Source organism: Mastomys coucha, unplaced genomic scaffold (genome assembly GCF_008632895.1).
Source record: "Mastomys coucha isolate ucsf_1 unplaced genomic scaffold, UCSF_Mcou_1 pScaffold6, whole genome shotgun sequence".
In the NCBI taxonomy this organism is placed as follows: domain Eukaryota; kingdom Metazoa; phylum Chordata; class Mammalia; order Rodentia; family Muridae; genus Mastomys; species Mastomys coucha.
The window spans coordinates 25,508,244-25,522,095 of record NW_022196912.1 but is presented as its reverse complement, the minus strand read 5'-3'; the positions used below and the strand labels follow the sequence as shown (position 1 = coordinate 25,522,095).

Here is a 13,852-nt window from a genome sequence, read left to right as displayed (position 1 = left end):
ATATATATATATATATACATACACACACACACATACATACACATACATACATAGATATATATATGTCTGTAGTCCAGGCTATGTTGGAACTTGAGATATATACATACATACATATATATGACCCAGTATGACCTTGAATCCTTGAATTCATGATCTTCCTACTTTAACCTCCTAATTGCTAAGAGTTTTGTTTTGTTTCTTTGGCCACTATAAAGTCTTAGTTGGAGCCGGGCAGTGGTGGTGCATGCCTTTAATCCCAGCACTTGGGAGGCAGAGGCAGGCGGATTTCTGAGTTTGAGGCCAGCCTGGTCTACAGAGTGAGTTCCAGGACAGCCAGGGCTATACAGAGAAACCCTGTCTCGGAAAAAAACAAAACAAAACAAAAAAGTCTTAGTTGGCCTAGAAGAACTTGTTATGTAGATGAGTCTGGCCTTGAACGCAAAGATATTCATCTGTCTGCTGTGATTAAGGGTGTGCCTTGCCAAGCTTAGTGCTGAGGATTACTAAACCCAGAGATACATGCTAGAGAAGTACTCTACCGCTGAGTTACATCTAGTCCCCAAGACTATCTCTTAACTGACACTAGATATTTCAAAATACTTTTAAAGGAAGGCTAGCTTCTATTCTGTCTGGGCTTAGTATATAATTCCCACCCTCCGGCCTTAGAGTGTGGGAAGTCCACTTGTTTTGCTGCCAAGGATTATCCTGTCCAGAGTTCTTATTAACTGCACTTCCGGGAATCTTAGACCCGTCTTTCTCACGTCAGTCTCATCAGTCTCATGACCCCTTCCATCTGCAGCAGTCAGTTCTAATTCAGGACTGGGCTTTTCTCTAACAGTGATGATGATTGGATCTGCTGCATGCAAGTACACGAGTGGCCCAGTAGAGGGTCTTTCAAGCTAGATTCTAGGTAGAAGACAGGGAATCTAAGGGGAATTTTGGACAAACATTAAATTTGTTTGAGGTGTTGTTCTATGGCCCCTCCATCCTAAAGGCTTGCTTCTGCCCCACTCTAAGCAAGCTTTAGGTGGTAAGCAGGTTGTTCTAGAGTAGCTCAGAGGCAACATCCCCTAAATGCAGCTTTTAGGGGTCTTCAGAACACCCTCCTTTTTTCCTTCATCTATACTCATGTTCACCTCAAACCATCTCTTCTATGCTTCTAATTCTTCATTCCCTTTTTCTGACCACAGAGTCCCAAACTTGACTATCCTTTCCTTAGTTCAAAAAAAATAAAGACAAACTGTCACTTTCTTGACTAGTGTAACATACTCAAAACTCTGTGCTCAACAGATGGCAGATGCCTTAATGCACTGGTTCTCAACCTGTGAGTCTTGACACTTTTTTTTTTTTTTTTTTTTTTTTTTTTTTTTTGGTTTTTCGAGACAGGGTTTCTCTCTGTAACCCCGGCTGTCCTGGTACTCACTATGTAGACCAAGCTGGCCTCGAACTCGGAAATCCGCCTGCCTCCGCCTCCCAAGTGCTAGGATTAAAGGCGTGCGCCACCACCGCCCGGCAAGTCTTGACACTTTTTGAGGTCACATATCATATATGCTCTATGTCAGGTATTTATATTATGATTCCTAACGATAGCAAAATTAGTTATGAAGTACCAATGAAATAATTTTATAGTTGGGGGTCACCACAACATGAAGAACTGTGTTAAAGGGTCCCAGCATTAGGAAGGTTGAGAACCACTGCCTAAAAGTAGTACCAACTACTAGTTACTTACTTCTTAATATTAAAACTTCAGTTCTGGGAGCTGGAGAGATGGCTCAGTGGTTAAGAGCACTGACTGCTCTTCCAGAGGATGTAAGTTCAATTTCCAGCAACCTCATGCTAGCTCACAACTACCTATAAAGGGATCCGATGCCCTCTTCTGATGTGTTTGTAAACATCTATAGTGTACTCATATATATAAATAAATAAATCTTAAAAAAAAAAAAAACAAAAAACGTCAGTTCTGATCATCATCAAAATGTACATGGCTCTAACTTTCCCCACAGAACTTCACTTTCAGATTTCAACTGTACGATGCTCCTCTTCCCTGCCTGCATGTTAGTCTTTACTTAATTATTTACTGTTTTGTGTTTATTCCTGCATTTTTAAACAGTTATAATTAATCTCTTCTAATATCATTTCAGTCATTTCTCAACAAACTTTTTAAAAAAAATTCTAACCCCACCTTTCTTTTTTAAATATTTATTTATTTATTTTATTTATATGAGTACACTGTAGCTCTCTTCAGATGCACCAGAAGAGGGCATCAGATCCTATTACAGATGGTTGTGAGCCACCATGTGGTTGCTGGGAATTGAATTCAGGACCTCTGGAAGAGCAGTCAGTGCCCTTAACCACTGAGCTATCTCTCCAGCCCCTCAACAAACTTTTTTACAGCAACTTGATGGATTGTGCGACCTCCTAGGACACTGGGGTAATAAGTAAAAGTAAAGATTATCTTTGTTGGTGGAGCTTGTGTTCCAGGGCAGCTGAGGATATGCTACGGAATCAGTTCCTGTTTGGGGGACACAGATGAAGATTTGAAAATAGCTCAGTGGTAGACTGTTTGCCCAGCATGCACAAGGACCTAGGTTCAATATCCAGCTCTGAAAAACAAATTGTAAAGTACAAATTCTAGTGGGAAAGAAGCACGGGATAGGGAATCTAACTGAAAAAAAGTAAATACAAGTAGGGAGGGATGAAGTACAAAGACAGACAGAAGCCTAGAAAAGTAAATACATAGGTGATAGAATATAAATGCTGAAGCAAATAACAAACCAAACAAACCTAAAAACAAAAAAACAAAGCAAAAAACAAACAAACCAACACACCTAACCAACCAAACAGCCAACCTTCAAAAGCAACATGGTTGCAACTTTATTTCAAGGAGAGGTACTGCAAGGAGAGGTAATGGTAGGTAGCCCAGGCTAGCTACAATTTGTAATCCTTCAGCCTTAATGTAATGCCAGGTTCACAAGGTATTTGTACTACTCAGGGCAGAGTTACTATCTTAAAAATCAAATATTTGTTCTTTAAAGGTTGAAGATGCAAAGTGGGATGTGGGAGCACACCTTAGAGGGCAGAGGGAGGCAGACCCCCTAGAAGTTCCAGGCTAGCCAGACTATTTAATGAGATCTTGTCTCAATAAGCAAGCAAACAAACGAATAAATAATAGTATTAAAAAAAGAGCAGGTGCTCATTAGACTATTGCTAAGCCGTTTTAATTCCTGCCGACTAAACTCTCTTTGGGGTAAACACACTCCCACACACTTACACAAAACCTCCTCTAAACCAACAGAGACAAAAAGCAAAGAGAAAGAGCAGTAAATGTACAAACATTAAAAAAAAAAAAATCTTAACCACTGTCAATTTAATCAAGTCAAAGTACAAGGTAACTTTGCTTCTGGAATCCAGCCTTACTCTAACAGTGAGGCTTCTATACAGACACTGTGTGAACTTTAGCCTACATTTTCAGTGCCAGCAAATGCAAAACCTTTGCCCCACTTTCTAATCATCTTCATGTGTAACTCAAGAAAATATCTACAAGGTCATATAAAATTATAGTCAGTGGGAAGAGTTGGATTATGCTGTACAACTTTGAAGTCTGAAAATGTTACTTTAATTTATAGCAATTTATAGCTTTTTCAAAATCCAACCCTGGCACAAGGAATGGGATTAAAGAAGTGAGAGTCAGATTTGAAAATACCAGGATAACTACCAACTGCTGTTCATTTCCTGTAAAATTCTTTTACCACTTACATACTTAGGAATTAGGAAAAGTAGGAATTTCATGGATATTAAAGGTCAACTTGTGATTTTTTTTTTTATTTGATAGTCATGTTAGAATAACAGTTTTGTACAGGAGCTCTTTTCCCAGTAAATGCCATAGTTCATGAAGCATATGGCAATGCCTGCACACACTCTCAGGGTCAAGGACTGACCTGTTAAATCTAGACTCTAAATGGTAAATCAGGTGTTCAGCTAATTTTAAATAGACTTTCCTGCATATATTTTCAAAGTGCATAAGCTGCTGTTATAGTAAGCTGTAGCTATAATAGACTACATTTTCTTAATGAAAAAAATACAATTTATATATTTACATATGTTTCTATGTAGGAGTATAGGAAAATTTAGCTATTAGCTTTTTATTACCTATGTAAAGTGGATAGATTACAAGTTCTCAGCTATATACAATCATTGCTTCTTAAGGGATGAAAAGTTAATAACATTTATTGAGAATGTATGCCTATATTTTATACCTAATATAACTTCTTTAGATTTAACATATGACTGACTCCACTTTACCAATGAGAAAGATATTGAAATTAATCCCCAAGGTCACTAGAAGGTAAACGGCAGATTCAAGCCAGATGGCAGAGTCCAGATTTAAAGCTTTTAATTGCTCCATCATACTACTTCTGCCAAAGAAAAATATCACTCTCATTCATTTCACAGATGAGAAAAGAAAGCCCATTTAGATTGAAGGGCTTCAGCAAAGTCAACAGCTAGCAAGTGACAAGAGAACATGTGACCCACTCACCACTCCAGTGCTATACTGGCTGCCAACCCATGAAAGTACCTTACATCAAATACAGGACCATATGTGATTCCCCCCCACCCCCAAACTATTATAAATGTGGAAAAGGAAAAAGATAAATTGCAAGGAAACAAAACCAAGTGCAAAAAGGAGACATAAAGATGTTACTTTCCTTTGTGCTTTCTCTCTCTCTCTCTCTCTCTCTCTCTCTCTCTCTCTCTCTCTTGTTTTTTTTTTAGACAGGATCTCACTAGCCTGGAACTCACTATGTAGACTGGATAGGCTATGAACACAAAGACCCACCTAATATTAAAGGTGAATACACACCCAGCTCATTTCACTTTTTTTGTTAATGTGGTGGCAGTTTTGGCTGTTTACACATAATCCATTTGTGGAGATTAAAAAAAAGTAGAAAAAGATTCAACCACTTAAATGTCAGGGAAGGGGTAAGAAAAGTAAATTCTACATATATACTTTTTTTTTTTGTAAGGAAAATTAAAGTGAATTCATATTACAAAGTCTCGAAGTAATTGGTATCAAGTATGATACACAATGAAGTTACATTTGCCCGTACAGATTTGGGATGTCTGGGAAAAGGCAGTTTTCTATCAACACCCCTTTAACCCTTTCACTGCCAGTCTGAAGAGGAATGCAGTTCATAGAGCCTGACTGGGAACTGGTAGAAACGAGATAGTTTCTAAATGATCAAACATTTAATTCCTCATCAAAATTTCTTTGCCTAAGCTGGAGAATCTTCGGTTTCAACTTCCTATACATTCACACCAAGATTATTGGAAGTGGGAGAGCTGAGCTCTCTGGGTTTTAAAAAAAATGGTTTTGACGGTTAAGATCAAGGAGCGGCAGTGATCTGTAAGGCTAGTAGTCGATGTCACCGAGAAGACTGGTAGATATCTCTTATGGCGACTAACAAGTGGTAGAGCCTCAAAAATGTGATAGGTCTTAGTCCTCCGGATTTAGCAGTGTCAGGGCCAAGACAAACATTAAGGGAGACAAGAGGGGCGTGAACGCAGGGCTACATCGGAAACCTGCGCAAACCGCCAGACTAAGTGGAGACGACTCAGCAAAGTTAGCGGAGAGCCTGACACGGCCGGAGCAGGGCGAGAGGGTGTGACAGTTCCTTCCTTCGCAAGGACACAGGAACTAGGGTCTCGGAACAGTCAACCCGTTTCCACCGGTCCCGGGAAAGGGGTGGGCGGGAGACAGTGAGGGGCCAACGATGCTCCCCGCCGCCACAGTTCCTGCAGGCACTCCAAGACTCTCCCGAGCCCTCATCTAGGCTCACCTCTGGAGCGTAGGATCCTGAAGGCAGAGAAGCGACTGAGACTGCCAATTGCCCGGGACGCCACCATCTTGAGCAGAAGAGGACGAAAGCAGAAAGCTCTTCCAGTAGGGGTAACGGAGCCGAGGGCTTTTCTCTTCAGAGCCTGTCCGGCGGGGTGCCCTATGTGCCGCCTTACTAAAACGCAGACTCGGAGTTGTCACCGGTCCTGTTACCCCCGCCTCTTGCTCTCAACTAAGCGAGCAGAAAAGATGCTTTCTCTGAAGGGGAGGCTAAGGACCTCTGAGGAGAGGGCGGAGTGTCTGACTTTCTGGTCAGGCGTCGAGCGGGCAGCCCGTACGTTCCGCGGCGGCCGCGAGCGGGGCGGGGCGAGCGGGGTCCTCGCGGAGCCCGAGCCGGAGCCGCCCCTCGGCGTGGGCGGGCGTTTGTCAGTCTGGACTTGACCTTGTTGGCAGCCGCAGCTTTCGCGGACTCTAAGGTGCGGCAGCGCGCTTTTCGGTTTTTTTCTGGTTTCCCCGCAGGCAGGTGCCCCTTTGCTCCCGACTCTTCTCCTCGGTGCCCGCGACCGCTTCCCTTTGCTGTGAGGATGGAAGTCCCGAGAGCCGGACGGGCTGGTCCAGGCCTCCGGTGCGAACCGCCGCAGGACGGGCGGCGGTGGTCGCGTTCGCGCGTAGCTCGCTGCCGTGGTGTCTTCTGTCTGCCTTTATCACTTCAGGTTTACGAACGGATTGCGTGTGTGTGAAACGCTGGGCTGTGTCAGAGCGGTGTCGTTTTCCCTGTTTACCTGTCTAGGCAGTCTGGCGGCTGTAGAAATTGAGAACGCGTCATTAAGTGCGGGCCTCGGCGTGGAAGCAGCCAAGACAGTCCTCCAACTTGCGTGGTGATCCAGGGTTCACGGGCATTTTCTAACCCAGAAGGGGATCCTGCGAACATCTGGGCACACCCACCACTCCTCACTACTTTTATCTGCGATGTAGCCATAGCTGGTGAATGAGTCTGCCCCACAGGTGGTTGAATTAGTCTAGAACCTGCGTCTACTTTTAATTGAGAGCTCAGCTGTTCCCAGCACCAGGGTGTGGGCTATTTGTTTTGGTGCTGGAAAGATGAGTCCTAAATTAAACTGATTGTTTTCAAAGGAAAGTAAAGTCAGCTTCCGGTGCATGCACCATTTTGTCTAATACCCACAAACCCCACGGTGCACTTTCGGTGACTTGACAGGCTCAGAAAGATTACAATTCCTTCTTTGTGGCAAGCCCAGGATACAAACAGAAGTGGCACTTGCTAATTAACTGATTATTCTGCCAGACAGGAAAGAAGAAGTGGCTGAAATGATTCTAGAAAGAAAGGAACGTTCTGCTTTAAAGCCCGAGTCAAACTAACTCTTCCACCACCAAGAACACTTTAAGCTGATACTAGACGACCACATTTGGGTGTGCCCAGATGTTAGCCGGGTACCCTTCTGGGTTAGAAAATGCCTGTGAACCCTGGATCACCACGCAGGTTGGAGGACCGTCTTGGCTGCTTCCACCTCCGGGGTCCTCACTTAATGAAGCGTTTGGAGTAAATTGCAAAAAAAGTAAATTGCAAACCCTTTTTCCTATTACAATGCCCTCTACAACGTCTGACTCATAATACTTTTTTTTGTAAAGGGCCACACAGAAATAGTTTGTTTTGTGAGCCCACTTTGTGCTCTGTTACATATTTGTTTCCTGTTGCTTGCAGCTCTTTATAATTTTTCCTAAACTAGAGGTGGAACCCACAAAAATTGAACCCCACCCACCCACACACACTGCAACTCTTTGAAAGTGTAAAACCCAGAGCTGGTAGAGAGCTTGCTCTGTATGGGGTATGGGCCCTGGCTTCCCTGTTAGCCCTTCAAAAGGGAAAAGGAAAAAAAGAAAAAAATCATGTGAAAGAAAAGTCCTTTTGTTGAGGGGTTTGGATTATATTTTGCTAATGCTTGATTTAAAGTGCCTTTCTTTTGTTCCCTGCATTCTCAGTGAAATTATAAGTTCTATCTAGTACAAAGTTTTTTTATTTGTTTTTTGACCATTAGCACTTTAATGCAAAGGCTTAGATGAGAACTAAGTATATTTATATCACCACCCACTAATAATAGTAAACACATACATAAGCCTTACTAGATATCAGGCAACAGGTACCTGTATCTAGGTGTGTATTCAATTATCTCAACAACTCTAAAATTGTGTACATTTTACTGAAGGACCAGTAACAGAAAAGTTAAGCAACTTGCTGCAGGTCCTACAGCTTCAGTGAACCTAGGATTTCTAGGAATCTAGGATTTGGTGAATCTTGGAGTCTGTTCTTTGTAGTAACTGTTAAGTCACCCCATCTTGTTTTTATATTCTTTACCTACCCTTCTTTCTCTTTTGTCTTCCCATGTGCCTCTGGGCTACCTAAGCCTAAACTACCCAAGTATTGACACGTTTTAAATACTTTTTTGTTAAAATTTCTGTATTTCTGAAGCTTTGCAAATGACAACAAAGGCCAGGCTTCTGATATAATAGTATAGTTATTTGTTTGTTTTATTTTTGGTTTGGCTTTTTTAGAGCCTCTATTTATGTAGCTCTGGTTGTACTGGGACTGGCTAATTCAGGCTGGCCCCACCCTAATAGAGATCTGCCTGCCTCTGCCTTTTAAATACTTAGATTAAAGGCATGTACCATCATGGTATATACTACCTGGTGTATAGTCTTGTAGTAAGTCTTTAGTTTTTGCATTTTTATTTACTATTTATTATGGATGTCAGTATAAACATGTATATGTTGTTTCATTTTCTCCTAAGCTGCTGAATATTCAAGATATATTTATGATATAGTTCAATTATTTCTATTGATCTGCATTTATGTTAGTTCCAACTATAAATAGTTCTATAATGAGCATTTCAAGTATTCTTATAGAAACCAATTAGAGGAATTATTAGACTTAGAATTCATAGTCTGAAGCCAGGTCTGTAATCCTAGCACACAGGATGATAGGTCATATGTTCAAGGCCATCCTGGGTTAAATAGGAAGTACCAGCCTAACCAGGGTTGCAACACTTAAGCCCTGTCCAAAAATAAGAAAGAAGATTGACGGTTTGTTGTTTGACAGGTAGCACATGCACCTAGAAGACTGATTAATTCCGGAAGATTTAGGCCAGCCTAGGATATTCAGAATCAGACCTTGCCTCACAGTAATAAGTAAATAAAAGTATATAAAGATTTTGTTTGGTTGTATGAATATTTTAGTTTGCCTGATTCTTGGAATCAAACTCAGGTCACAAGATAGGAAAATGCTCTGCCATTGAGCTGTACTCTAAGCCCTGGCATTTTAATTTCTTATGTGAACTACTTTTTGCTCATTTTTGCTTCTGATCTGCGTATCAGGCAGGAGCCTGTTCAGTTGCAAATAATAGAAAATTCAAGTAAATTTGGGATTTATTAACTTCTGGATCATTAGTGGGTTTCAGATAGAATCTGACCAGGGCTATTCTTTTTATTTTATTCTTTCATAAAATTTTCAGTATTGTCGTCTTTTCCTGTCAGCTTTGTTTTTAACTAGTATTGTTTACTGTGTTTGTGAAGCTACAGCCATGACAGAAGGAAAGATTCGTATTTTAGAACTGCAAAACTCTAAACCTGAGTATTTGACTTGAGTACATCATCCCTACATCTGTACCTACATGGTCAAAGCAGGGTTATTGTAAGCCTTGGTCACTTGAACTTTTAATCTCTGCAACAATTAAGATTACTCTGATTAGTTAAATGCTGGAATTGGTCTGGATTCAATCTATGGAAACCTCACTGACATAATAACTTCATAGCAGAGAAATGCATGCTAGAGCAAAAATAAGAGATTCTATTATATATTTTTCCATTTCAATTTAAAACAAGCTCTTTATGGATTATATTAACTCATTTTTGCTTTATATGTGACAGGTATTTTTCTCTAAATGTATTTTTGTTTGTTTTTCAAGACAGGGTTTCTCTGTGTACCCCTGGCTGTCCTGGAGTTCACTCTGTAGACTTAGGCTAACCTTGAACTCATAGAGATTCACCAGTCTCTGCCTTCTGAGTCCTGGTGTGCCTTACCACTGCCAGGCACCTCTAAATGAATTCTTTGCTTTTGAACCCAATTTTAGTGTGTTTTGTTGTGTATATGTTTAAAGTGTTTTATTAATCAGTTCTGTTAACTCTTAACTTATCCCTTCTAGATCTTCCTCATCTAACTAAGCTCATAAAAAGATAATCTCTGGTGCTGGAGTAGTGGCTTAGTAGGTAAAGTGCTTGCTGTATAAGCATGAGAACTGAGTCCCCAGAAGCTAGGTCTTACAAAAAGTTGTTGTGTAGCTTTTTGGGATTGTATCTCAGCACTAGTAGAGAGAAGAGATCTAGGGTTTTCTATTCAGCCAGACTAGCCAATTTAATGACAAATTCTAGGTTTAATGAAAGATCTTATCTCAAAAAAATAAGGTGAAGTGATTGACATTTAACCTCCACTTCCTTGTACACATATGCATACACACAGAGGCACACAAAGATGTTTTCTGATCTTTTTGTTTTGAGACAGAATCTCACTGTAGCTCTGGCTGTCTTAGAACTTACTGTGTAGATCAGGCTGACCTCAAAATCATAGAGGTCTACCTGGCTCTGCCTCCCAGTACTGAGATTAAAGGCATGTGCCATCTTGGTCCAATCTGATATTTTTATATTTTTTAACATTTTAAGATTTTTATTTATATGACATGTAAACTATGAATCATATTTTTCAAGTGATTAGTCATTTCTGAGCTAATTTATTGATTAAGCCATCTTTCCTCCATTTACTTTGAATTCTATATTTACATATAGTATAAATTCTAATATCTTTAGATGTGCTTGTCATAAGATGTCAGAACACTTTCTGAGGGTCAAGAATCTGGGGCTGCTTGGCTGGGTTGTTCTGACTGGAGTCTCTTAGGGGGTTGTCATCAACATGTTGTGCGGGCTGTAGTCATCCGAAGGGTTTCCTATGCCAGAGGATCAGCTTCCAAGCTCACTCACAAGGCTGTTGGCAGGAGGCATCAGTGTACAGACCTATCCAGACAGGCTTCTCTGCTTGCCAGCTGGCTTTCCTTGCAGTGATCTGAGAGACTTAAGATCGACGCTGCAATATTATTTCTCATAGCTTAGTTTCCGAAGCGGTGCCATCACTTCAGACATAGAGCAGTACAGTGTGGGAGGCAATCACACCAGACTGCAAAAATCAAGAGACAGATACTGAGGAGGCTTGGAGGCTGGCCACTACAGCCATTATTTGTAAATCGTAAGTTTTTCTTACTTACTTTTTATGTAAAAATATGTTTTAAAAGATTAAGAAATTGGGTCAGTAAGGTGGCTGCATTGGTAAAAATGCCTGCCACCAAGCCAGAGGGCCTGACTTTGATCATGGAAGCCCTTGGTAGAAGGAGAGCTCTAACTTCCATAGGTTGTCCAATGACCTCCACATGTGAGCAGTGGTACATGCTCACCGCCCCCTAGCTGACATTTTTTTATTAACATTTATTTGGGAGGAAGGCCCCGTCACTCATGTGGAGATCAGAAGATGTCTTGTAGGAGTTTGCTGTGGTCCTGGAACCTATTTGCAGCTTTCGACTTGGAACCTCATCTGGGGCAGTGAGGGAATGAAAAAGGGACAAACACTGAAAAATGACAGATCTGTACAGAAAAGCTGGGGTCAGGTTGTGCATGAACACTCTGAAGTGACATCTGCTGCCATTAGAACTTGGAACCTCATATTGTCTATTATGGGAGGTATCTCTCTGTAGGTAAACAGTCTTAGGCTATAAACACCCAGGAGAAGGGGAACCTGTGGCTGCTAGTTGTGTACACACTGGTCACTCTGTTACACTTGGACCCCTCACCACCCCAGCCCCAAGAAAAGCTTTGTCGTTCCTTCGAGCTTTCCTGGGGAAGGCTTTGCCACTCTTACGGGGCTCAGGCATTGGAGTCTTTAGCATGGCTATGTCCATGTCTAAAATATACATTCATTTTAAGACTTTACTCACTCAGAGTTTCCTCTTCTCCCGTAGGAGTTGGTTCTTTCCTTCCACTACCAGTCCTGAGACTCAGACTCAGGTCCTCATGCTTTAACCACTGAGCCATCTCATTAGCCCCTAACAGTATTTTTTAAAAATTTTTATTTTTATTTGCATGTTTTACCTGCATGTATGTAAGTGTTCCACATGTGTGCCTGGTGCCCATGGAGGTCAGATCTCCTAGAACTGGAGTTATGGATAGTTGTAAGCCACCATGTAGGTTTTGGTAACTAAACCTAGGTCCTCTGCAAGAGCAACAAGTATTCTCAACAGATGAGCCATCTCTCCAGCTCCACCCTTACCAACCAACCTACCTTCCTTCCTTCCTACCTTCCTTCCTTCCTTCCTTCCTCGCTTCCTCCCTTCCTCCCTCCTTCCTCCTTCCTTTCCTTTTTGTAGCACTGGCTGACTTGGAACTCTCTTTGTAGACCAGAGTGCCCTTGAACTTATAAAAGTCTGTCTCTTCCTCTTGAGTGTCAGGATTAAAGACATGCCACTGTGCCCTGCCTAACAGTTTTTAACATTGTACTCCTAGGGGTATTTTATTGTGATTCAAGGAAATATGTGCGAATACCCTTACTTTTATGCATATGGGTGTTTTTCCTACATGTTTGTCTATGCAACATTGTGCCTGGTCCCTACAGAGGACAGGAGAGAGTGTTAGGTGTCCTGGAACTGGAATTACGGACTGTTGTAAGCTGCCATATGGGTGTTGGGAATCAAACCTAGGTTCTCTGAAAAAGCAGCAAGGGTTCTTAACCTTTGATCTCTCCAGCTCCTATTTTCTTATCTTTTATAGCTAAAAATACAGTATTTCATTGGTCGTTATAATTTAACCAATTCCCTATTTGCCATTGTAATCTTTTTCTATTACAGTGACAATACAGATCATGTGCATAATACTTGTCATATAGGTTCATGGGAGTGGAATTATTAGATCAAAAGTTAGGTGAACATATAGTGTTGAAAGATAATTCCAAATTACCGAGCATAGATTTGCACCAATTCACACGCTTGGTGCAGTTAGAATTTGTACATGGCTGTCCATGCAGTATAGATCAAACCTTTGGGCTTTTTCTAATTTAACAGATAATTATATCTCTATGGTTTTAATCAGAATCCTCTTAATGATTGGAGTTGAAGAAAGCCCCCCTCACTGTGTGTGTTTGTGGCACTGTGTACATGTGTACATGCTGTTGGGTGTCTTTCCTCTCTCTTTCCACCTTTACTTTTTTGTTTGTTTGTTTTTGTTTTTGTTTTTTGAGACAGGGTTTCTCTGCATAGCCCTGGCTGTCCTGGAACTCACTCTGTAGACCAGGCTGGCCTTGAACTCAGAAATCCACCTGCCTCTGCCTCCCCAGTGCTGGGATTAAAGGCGTGCGCCACTACTACCTGGAACACCTTTACTTTTTTGAGACAGGGTCTCTGAACATGAACTTTATTGATCAGGCCAGCAAGCTTCAGGGAACTTCCGGTTTCTGCCTTGCTCCAAAGGTTAGGGTTTATAGGAGTTTGCTGCTTTTTGTGTCTTTTTATATGGGTTCTGGGGATCTGAACTAAATTCCTTTTCCTTATGTGGTAGGCACTTTACTGACTAAGCCATCCCCCCAGCCTCCTTTTCTTTTCTTTTCTTTTTTTTTAATTACATGTTTTCTTTATTTACATGTCATATATTATCTCCTTTCCCAGGTTCCCCTCCAAAAAAATGAAAAATAAAATAAAATAAAAAACAAAAACAAACCCGTTCCCTCCCAAATAAAATAAAATAAAATAAAATAAAAAACAAAAACAAAAATAAACCCTCCTTTCCTTATATGTATAAGAGCCCTTTGTATTTCCCTTCCTGTAAGCCATCTGTTCATATTTGTGCCCATTTATTTGCTTTTTATTCATATTCATTTGTAAGAACTCACTGTTAGGGCTTTAATCTTTTTTCCCT

The 13,852-nt window shown here is 41.0% G+C and overlaps 2 protein-coding genes across 3 annotated transcripts in view; one reads left to right on the top strand and one right to left on the bottom strand.

Annotated features, from left to right (window-relative positions):
* Hadha (hydroxyacyl-CoA dehydrogenase trifunctional multienzyme complex subunit alpha) overlaps window positions 1-6,181 on the bottom strand; it is a 37,108-nt gene extending 30,927 nt beyond the window's left edge. The window contains exon 1 of the mRNA XM_031357599.1: window positions 5,838-6,181. Coding sequence (XP_031213459.1) covers window positions 5,838-5,904 — 67 coding nt within the window. The 5' untranslated portion in view covers window positions 5,905-6,181. The remainder of the gene's footprint in view (window positions 1-5,837) is intronic.
* A 13-nt stretch (window positions 6,182-6,194) lies between these two features.
* Hadhb (hydroxyacyl-CoA dehydrogenase trifunctional multienzyme complex subunit beta) overlaps window positions 6,195-13,852 on the top strand; it is a 36,342-nt gene continuing 28,684 nt past the window's right edge. For both annotated transcript variants that reach the window (XM_031357600.1, XM_031357601.1), the window contains exon 1: window positions 6,195-6,312. The gene's annotated coding sequence lies outside the window, so the exon portion shown is untranslated. The remainder of the gene's footprint in view (window positions 6,313-13,852) is intronic.